The sequence below is a fragment of the Morone saxatilis genome, unplaced genomic scaffold (genome assembly GCF_004916995.1).
Source record: "Morone saxatilis isolate NCDOM2014 unplaced genomic scaffold, NCSU_SB_2.0 Contig19, whole genome shotgun sequence".
Classification (NCBI taxonomy): Eukaryota; Metazoa; Chordata; class Actinopteri; family Moronidae; genus Morone; species Morone saxatilis.
In genome coordinates, this window is record NW_023339751.1 from 9,694,939 (window position 1) to 9,703,884 (window position 8,946).

At 40.7% G+C, this 8,946-nt stretch overlaps 2 protein-coding genes across 2 annotated transcripts in view; one reads left to right on the top strand and one right to left on the bottom strand.

Annotated features, from left to right (window-relative positions):
* Window positions 1-3,330, top strand: part of vstm4a (V-set and transmembrane domain containing 4a) — an 8,578-nt gene extending 5,248 nt beyond the window's left edge. Inside the window, exons 3-8 of the mRNA XM_035664182.1 lie at window positions 180-233; window positions 344-451; window positions 579-612; window positions 781-929; window positions 1,788-1,855; window positions 2,635-3,330. Of these exons, the coding sequence (XP_035520075.1) occupies window positions 180-233; window positions 344-451; window positions 579-612; window positions 781-929; window positions 1,788-1,855; window positions 2,635-2,787 (566 nt within the window). The 3' untranslated portion in view covers window positions 2,788-3,330. The remainder of the gene's footprint in view (window positions 1-179; window positions 234-343; window positions 452-578; window positions 613-780; window positions 930-1,787; window positions 1,856-2,634) is intronic.
* A 2,421-nt stretch (window positions 3,331-5,751) lies between these two features.
* Window positions 5,752-8,946, bottom strand: part of wdfy4 (WDFY family member 4) — a 39,194-nt gene continuing 35,999 nt past the window's right edge. Inside the window, exons 61-66 of the mRNA XM_035664185.1 lie at window positions 8,481-8,639; window positions 8,214-8,393; window positions 7,782-7,964; window positions 7,210-7,297; window positions 6,408-6,537; window positions 5,752-6,130 (exon numbers count right to left, since the gene is read on the bottom strand). Coding sequence (XP_035520078.1) covers window positions 6,067-6,130; window positions 6,408-6,537; window positions 7,210-7,297; window positions 7,782-7,964; window positions 8,214-8,393; window positions 8,481-8,639 — 804 coding nt within the window. The 3' untranslated portion in view covers window positions 5,752-6,066. The remainder of the gene's footprint in view (window positions 6,131-6,407; window positions 6,538-7,209; window positions 7,298-7,781; window positions 7,965-8,213; window positions 8,394-8,480; window positions 8,640-8,946) is intronic.

The window sequence follows — 8,946 nt, forward strand, 5'->3', positions numbered from 1 at the left end:
TGTGTGTGTGTGTGTTGGGTTTGGCTGCCGCTGCAGCAGAATCTCCCTTCATGACAGCAGTTTTGATATTTCTGGAAACCGCTGAAGCCGTCTGCTGTATTGGGTCAGTTTACAAAGTTAGTCTGGGCACTACCCTAAACTTACTGTCTTTGCTGATTTTTAAATTTTTTTTCCCCCAGTGCACTTAACTCTTGAGGATGGTACCAGCGAAGGACTGTGGCGTTTATTCGCAGGTACTGTTTTTGTCTCTAGCCTTACTTCTGTTTCTCTTTATCAGATCTTACTATTAATAATGCCACTGTTCTGATGCCTTTTTCTGGGCTTATGGGTGTTTGTTCTGTAGATGTGTATTTGTGCGCTGTGCTTCTCTGCTCAATGGGCCTGCTGTCTATCTTCCTGTTCACTCTGGTGCTCACTTGCCAGTACTTTCACAGAAGACACAGGCTCAAAGGTAAAACCATCATTATTTCCTCCAGTAACTTTAGGTTTCAGTTTTTTTCTTTTCAAAACAATACCTGGACAACTTTTACATTATCAAGTGAACATGATTTTGTTTTTTTCTGCTGCTTTCTCTACAGCCAGTTACCTGCTGGTCAAGTGTCCGGAAAGCAGGTATGGTTGTTTATTAAAACTAGCGCTGAAACAATTAATCGATGAATCAATCAGTCAATTGACAGAACATTAATTAAGTTGTGATGATGATTTTTTTCTGTTTTGAGAAATTTAAATAGACTAAATTGTTAATAGCACTTGTAATTGAAACTCATCTGTTCCATGCAGCTCAGGAGAGACTGTAACCAGCTCCAGCAGTTCTTCCAGTTCCTCCCCAAGAGCCCAAAGGAAACACACAAGACAGAAATCTGACAGAGGAGTAACTGTAACACCACCTAAACTACCTGAGGAGCCACCACCACACATACCAGCCAAAGGTAAACCGACATTTTGAGGGCAGGATTTATTTAAAAGGTCCATTAGGCCGGTGCTTCCTTTTTGGCTTCTGACCTTTAAAATGTCCTCAGTGTGGACACGAGTTATGAGTGGTTCAACCAAAAGATCCTTTTCTCAGACGGTTTTATTTAGACGTTTTTTATAGGCCTGGAGAGGTAAAAGTGTTACACGAAAAGTTCACCAAAAAAGCTTAACTTTTTTTTTGTTTCTTTTTTTTTAAAGTTTAGCATTACTATGACTTCTCTGGCCTCTGCATTAGCCTGTAAATATTTCTTACACAGTTAACTTTATTCTGATTTGAATCACCAAAATTTTGATATTTTCTAATCTTTTGGTCAAATGTCACAGCACAGCATGAAGGAGTCTGGTTAAATTTCTTGTGTCTTTCTGTGTGCAGTTTGAGTTTCCTCTCAAATGCCAAACACACAAGAGGCATTAGAGTCACAAGGGGGCTGAAAGAGGCTCCAGCCCAGAGAAAAAGAATTAGTGGCTAAAGAAAACAACAGTAAATGAAGGTATCCAGCAAGTATAAAAGCAGAAAATAATATCTCTAGCATAATTCAATTTCCGTGACAAAAATCATTTTGGTTTTGAGAGACACTGGGAGACTAGCAGAAAAGAGTCTGAGAATGAAACTGTACACTGTATTTGGGTAAAACCCTGCTGAGTTTATTGTCTGAGGTAAAATAAACACTGATGCTGAAAATGCTCAACACACCTTGACTAGGTTTAACAAAGTGGTTGCGAAGGACGATTTTGCTTTCAACCACAGTAATATTTGTGAATTCCTTCCTCCTGGCCGTTGTTTTGAGTCAATTAAGGTTGTCTCTATTTTTCAGTGCCTGTTGCTGCAAAGAGACCTCAGAAGCCCAGAAGGTTAAAGACTCATCTGAGAAGTTCTGCCACTGTAAGCCTCCTCGTTCTCATCCATACATACAAGCACAAGACCTACGTCCGCTTCTTCCATAAAATCATTTATTAAACATAATATATGTTAAAATGTATTTATTAAAATTTGAAAAGATGTTTTTTCATGCAGAGTTGTTATTGAGATACATGCAAGAGGGAATTTGTCTCACGACTGCATGATTGTCTACAGGAGTTTATTGCCGTCTCTTCATTCAGTTATGAGCTTGATAATTCTATTTAGTTTTATTGCTTCTCAAACACAATTATTTATTTAGAGTGCTTCATTGGTTTTATATCTACAATAAAAATGTCAAACAAGTATATACAGAAGAAAACTGCTCAAACTAAGGATCATCAGTATTTCTACTGATGGCGTTCTTGTGATTTTGTAGTGAAATGAAGCTTTCGTAAATGTTTTTTTCTTTTGCACGAACATACTGATTGGATTAGTGCAGCTAGGAGGATCTGAGTATGTTGGATAGGACTCTTATTGTACCAAATGTTTTTCGAGTAAACTGAATGTTCCAAGAGGTCCTGCAAATCCTGTAAACACATACTTTCTACAGCTAAAAAGCTCTAAGGGGATGTTTACCATGGAGAGTAGAAAAATACTACTGTTTGCTGAAAAAGACACTCCCTATATACGTCTTCTTTTCCTTTAACGTCTACGTTCACTATATATATATATTTTTTATACATATAGTATGAAATTCCTCTTTTGCCTTATCTGTGTTAAATTCCTTAAAGTTTATCTCACTCTTTCCCTCCCTCCTCCAGACACGGGTGTCACAGGACGATAGTCTGACATATGCAGAACTGGAGCTGGTCAGACCGAGGCCAGAGCCCCCAGCCTCCTCTAGTCCTGACCCCACACCCTCCAGCCCGGACACTGTGTACGCTCAGATCCTCTTTCAGGAAAAACAGCTTTAAACACAGCAGCTCTGGGACACATGGGTGTCGTGGTACCTCCTGGTGAGGGCAGACATTTAGCTCTCCAAACTGTACAGAGTGGCATCCAAAGGACTATATTTATGAACTATCAGTATGGCATTTAGCGTTTGTTTTTTGGCTGTAAGTACGCTACAACTGTTGGTAAATGAGGGTTTTGTGTTTCCTCGACGCAGTTCCATTCCGGCACAGCAGTTTTGGGGTCTTATAATTCTGTTGTTTTGTTTGTTGGCATCGCTGGCCTGCGAGCCAGATGTTTATAAGAATGCTCTTACTGTTAACTATTCTGTATAAACTCAGGAGACTGTGTGGAAAGAAACTGGTGTCCAGGTTCTCTTACTGCAGTGTCACAAGGCATTGTAACACTTTTCAACTGCATTTATAATTACAGTACTAATACACCAAATTAATAAATATATGCCTGGGTCTAATGTGTAAGAGTACAGTCTTTGACTCATATAAATACGGTTTCAAATTATCTCTTTAAAGTGGATTGGTTTGCACTTTGTCAGATTTATCTATAATTTGACAGGTCCATAAGCCTCACATCATCTCTGGCTTACTGAGGAACTGATTTAATAATGGGTAATTTATGGAATATTATAGAATAGAAATTAGAGGTGAAAGAGTTCTGTAACCTGTTAAAGCTATAGTCCAATAGGATATAGGCTTACTCTGTTGGATGAGAAGATCGCCACCACTGTCATATCTGTTGGGTAAATTTAAACCTACAACTAGCAGCCAGTTAGCATAGCTTAGCATGAAAACTGGAAGCATGGGAAAACGGCAAGCCTGCCTCTATCCAAAGGTAGAAAAATCCACCTGTAAAGCTCACTAATTGACACAATAATATCTTGTTTGGTAAAAAACAACAACTTGTGGATTTTACAGAGTTATGTGTCAGACTAGAGAGACCAGAGATTGTGAAGCGACCAGGGGAAACAGCCAAGAAATAGTCCAGCAACTTTTAGGTGGTGGTAGACAGACTTTGTTACTTTCAGACAAAGCAAGGATAGCTATTTCCCCCTGTTTCAAGTCTTTATGCTAAGCTAAGCAGCTGCTGGTTGTAGCTTCATATTTCCAAGACAGGCTTGAGAGTGATATTGATCTTCCCATCTCTCGGGATGAAAGCGAATATGCCTTTTCCCCAAAATATCTAACTATTACTATAAATCTAACATGTGGGACTTTTTTGTTGGATGAATAGTTGATATTTTCCAAATTAAACATGATGTAATGTCTGCCAGATGGAGGCAATATTTAGTCTAGATTTAGATGGGTTTTTTTTTAAGAGAGGACATAAAAAGGGGACAAAAACAACACAAGGAGTCTTCTGCTTATCTCATCGGCACGACACGGACATAAACAGCAAATATGAATCCTGGAACCAGCAGACATTATGCTCAAGTACCCGAGAAAGGTGAAGGGTGTCGGCCATTTTGTGAAGGTCAGTGTGTGAAAAATGGGATGAAGAGGAGATAGAGGCACATGGAGTAAGAGAATGATGCACACGCACACCCTTCCCTCTGTGAGTGGGAGAGACCGAGAGAGAAAGACCATCATCCCCCACAGTTCAGACTCACTGACTAGGATGAACCCGCTAATGACTACATTTATTCAAATTAGACTAATTGTAATCATGGTTAATAATTAGCTTTACAGTGCATTATAATTGGGTTAGGCTACAAGATGGTTCTGCCTAGGTGCAATAATTTATTTGATTTAATTATTCTGAGGAACCCAATGGTTTGACATTTCATATCATAAAACCAGCGGTGTAGAGAAAATGGAGATGGCCGTTGTCTTTAGAGAAGGTCATTGCTCGCTCTCTGGGAAAATTATGAGGACTATTTTCCACTCTATTAAGCTACTCCACTTAGCACAATTAGCCGCACACACAAAGGTTAAAGAGAGAGACCTCTTCCTTTATGATAGAGAGGAGTGGTGCATGTGCATGAGAGAGCAAGCAAGAAAGGCAGACAGAAAGAGAACAAGCCTCCACAATCTCGTCAATCTACCATCATTTAAATGGTACTTTAGTTATTGGAATATAAGTGCATTAATGTTCGGTATTGTACTTATTGTACTTTTCCCCTGAAAGATTAAGATCAGTGTTAAAAGGGTTAAGTTTCACACCCTCTCTCTTGTGCGTTGTAGAGGCCTGACAGTGATTACAGAGATTCTACAGTCTGATGTGGCTAAAATGGCACATTTGTCCTTGGTTAGCCATAAATGCACACACAAAAGCTGCGACAAGCAGAAAGGATACCTCAACAAGACCCAAACACATTTTACATCATCCACAACACATACTGGACATGATCACAGTTAACTTGTAGGAGGATATTGGTACAATAAATGAAAAAGGAGTCAAATGCTCAAATACTCACAAATTCCACATTACAAAGCAGATTGAAAACACATTGTGAAAAACAACAAAGAAAGTTCAGTAAACTATTTACTAACTAACTAAACATCCTGACTTGTTCATACCACAAATATTTACCAAAGCAAAACACTACAACCCCCATAGCAAAAAATGCTGACGTGTGCATGCCATACTTTTTATGATAATGGACGCTTGTTGTGCAGTTCGTGAGAAATTAAGTGCTCCAGCTCTTAAAATGCTGTATTTCTCAGGGAACACTGGCTTAGCATGCACGCTCTTGTTTGTCATAATTCCTCTCGCTTTCAGCTTGAAGCTGCCCAGTTTAACCAAAGGCTTCTGCTGTGGCCTGTGTTACCTGTGCTGGTGCAGTAGTAAAGTTAATTTACAGTACTGTTTTAAGGGATGGTAAAGTGTTTTCTATGCAACTTTACCCAACAGTTTTTGAGAATTTACGCCAGTATCCTTCTGGTTTCACTTTATAAATCCCAAATAAAATAAAATAAAACCCTGGACAACCCTGATTTAAGTGATGAATCACAGACACCCACAGGAGGAGATTTAGGCAAAAAACGGTCAATAGTTTTATTCAAATTTGTTGAAATTCAGTATTTACAAAGAAAAATACAGAATTAAATATTTATGAAGGAGATAAAATATTATATATTGTCTGAGCCTTAAGTGAAACAAATATTACATAGTGCTCCCTGAATACACGCACACAGAACTGAAGTGAAATACAGCAGGTCTCAGTGCTCAGCTGGTGTCAAACCTGAGACGCTGATGGATTTCCTGTGTCAGCGTCTCTCTGAGAGGATAAAGGCTGTGTAGAAATGGTGGCTGGAGGCAATGACTGTCTTAAACCAGGCCACCTCTCACTCACAGGTCCAGGTGAAAACTCTGCCCCAGGCATCGCCCGCCAACAGAGTCGCATGGCTCCTACACAGAAGAGAGTGTGCGCTTAAATCACATGAAAATCGCTTCAAAATCAGTGACGTGACGCAAATGTATTCTGTTGTTATACATGCAATACGACACATGACAGTGTGAGTTGGTGAGAATTTAGTTTCCGATCAGTTATTTCCAGAAGTGTATTAGTTTTAATGACTTCAAATGAAATGTTTTTCTTTAGAACAAAGAGTTAAAAGTAGCTTTAAGTGAAAAAACTAAATAGCTCCTCTCTTTGCTGTGAGCAGGTGCACGATATTTACTGTACCTGGACATGGCCAGTGCTGTGATGGCTGGATTATTCTTGTAGCGGCGTTGTGACGTAGCCTGACTTCTGCTCAGCTCTTGACATAACACCAGATGTCTCTTCCAGCCTTTAACCTGGCATGAGTTGCTCACTGTGGATACATCATCAGAGTACATCAACCCCCATTTATTACTGAATCACAGGCAGGTGTCCACCCTGTCTGTAACCCTGACCCAGCGGTCCCCACAAAAAATTAAAATGTGCATTAACACAGTGTTTATCTGTGGTCAGCAGGTGTTAAAGGGAGAAAAATCCCTCGAATATAAACACTTCAGCGTTACGTAAAGACTTGTCTCAATGTAATTTACCAAGCATAATACTCCTATGAGGTGACACGGGGCTGTAACCAACGTATGCCAAATTGGATCTGGGTATTATTGCTTTCTAAATTATACAAGCACACACACGTCAGCAGAATTACTCATCAGTGTTTACTGCCTCTATGTTTAATAACTTTATAACAACATAATTCCTGCTAGCCCTAATGCTAGTGAGGGATGGGTAAGCATTACAAGCTCTCATCTGGAAACCACGCTGTCTAGCTCTGAGATGAGTGGTTAAAAATAATCATCTCACACTTAAGGATTTATCTAATTAGATAGCAAAGGGGTTCTTTTTAAAAACACAAAACATAAGAATCATTTCTTTCTGTGCAGTCGTATTTTAGTCTAAGAGTTTCACTACTGTCAGCCACTCCCATCATCTGTGTTGTTAAAAATACAACACCTATATGCATATCCTATCCTACTGCCTGTAACATTACCGTCTCTCTCGGTTTGGTCTTGCCCTGGGGACACAGGCTCTTCTGGAGGGCCAGGTAATTGTGTTCCGGTGTACTCTGTCTTCCATATCTGTATGAGAGACACATAACGAGTAGCAAAATCAGACATAATTCAACATAATAACGAACACACTCACATACACACCGGCGCACGCACACAGCCCATAACTCAAGGTAATAATAAAGTAATAATACCATTTGTGTGTGTGTGTGTTGTGCATGTGGCATAGGCACCCACTCCAAAGTGAAGCCCAATTTAGAGTTTGCAGCTTTGATTGCATAGAGGCGGCATATGCTTATATGCAGTCACACACACAACCCATATGCTGTTATTAATACCTTGATGGACATCCAAGCTGCTACCTGCGAGGCTAATACCAAAATAATGACTGCTACATTAGAATACTGTGCAGTATACTGTATAAAAACAAAGCTACCTCTCCTGCTGATCTATTAGTGCTACAAAGAGCTGCCAGACAGGGACTTTAAAAAGACAGACATACACTCTCATACACACACTATCACATTATTACACGCATACAAAAAACCCTCACCCGTATGATGCCATCTGCACAGCCAGTGACGATGACGTTCTTGGCATCCCACTCGTGTCGCTGTGTGAAGCTGACACACAGGACGTCTGGTTGAGGCCCGGAGGAAGTGTCAGTGCAGGTCAACAGCTGACCCTTCATGGTCCACAGGTAGAGCGCGGGTCCCGCACATGACGCAATCTCACCCTTGGACAGAGTGATATGTTGTTGACGCCCATGTGCACAAAGAAGATAGATACAGTGCAGAACAAAAAAAGCAAAAAACACACACAAAGAGGATAACGCTGTCAACAGTGAGAATTATTTTTTCCTCACGCTGTGAGCTGATTGAAGGGGAAAAAGATGACAAAGAAGAGGAGAAAATTAGGAAAAAGAGGAGATTTTGAGAGGAGAGGAGGTAGAGAATTACAAAGGAGATCAATGTGGTGGACTTACGGTGAGGTCATTGATAGCCAGTGCAGAAATGCTGGTTGTGTGTCCGGCTAACTGGGTGATGTAGCTTAGCTCCTCCATATCCCACAGGATACAGGTGAGGTCATGGGAGCCACTTACGATCATGCTGTGGACCTCAGACACAGCCAGGCATGTCACCGAGTCTGTGTGGCCATATAACGGCTGTGAAGAAAACCGGGTCAGTGTTTTTGTGTGTGCAACTACATTCTGGGTGTTACTGTTAAATCTCACAAGCAGAGAGACACTAACCTGTCTGAGTTTCATGTGAGTGACTTTGTCCTTGTTCACAGCTACATCCCACACACACACCACAGTGCTGGTTCCTGCAGTGACGATGGTTGTCGAGTTGGGACAGGCGGCGCACAGCATCTCCCCCCAGTCACACAAACTTTCACACACAGCAAAGACCTGGAGAAGGACGATGAACAGTTGATATTTATGGCACTGTGATCATCTATGCATGAAGTATATGTGACAGTGTTTCCTCTATGTTGATTTTGGAGCGGCGGCCCGCCGCTGTTAAATTTCTGCCGCCACGGTATCAGAAATGGGGCAGACTGTAGTCACGGTTGCCTTTTAAATGATCCTGCCGATATAATGCAGCCCCGTTGGCTGCCGCTCACATTGCAGTTTAACAACAAGTAGAACTATTCAGAGGTTATTGGGGCTGTCCACTTTAACTCCACATACTGTTGATGTAGCTTATTGTCAAATC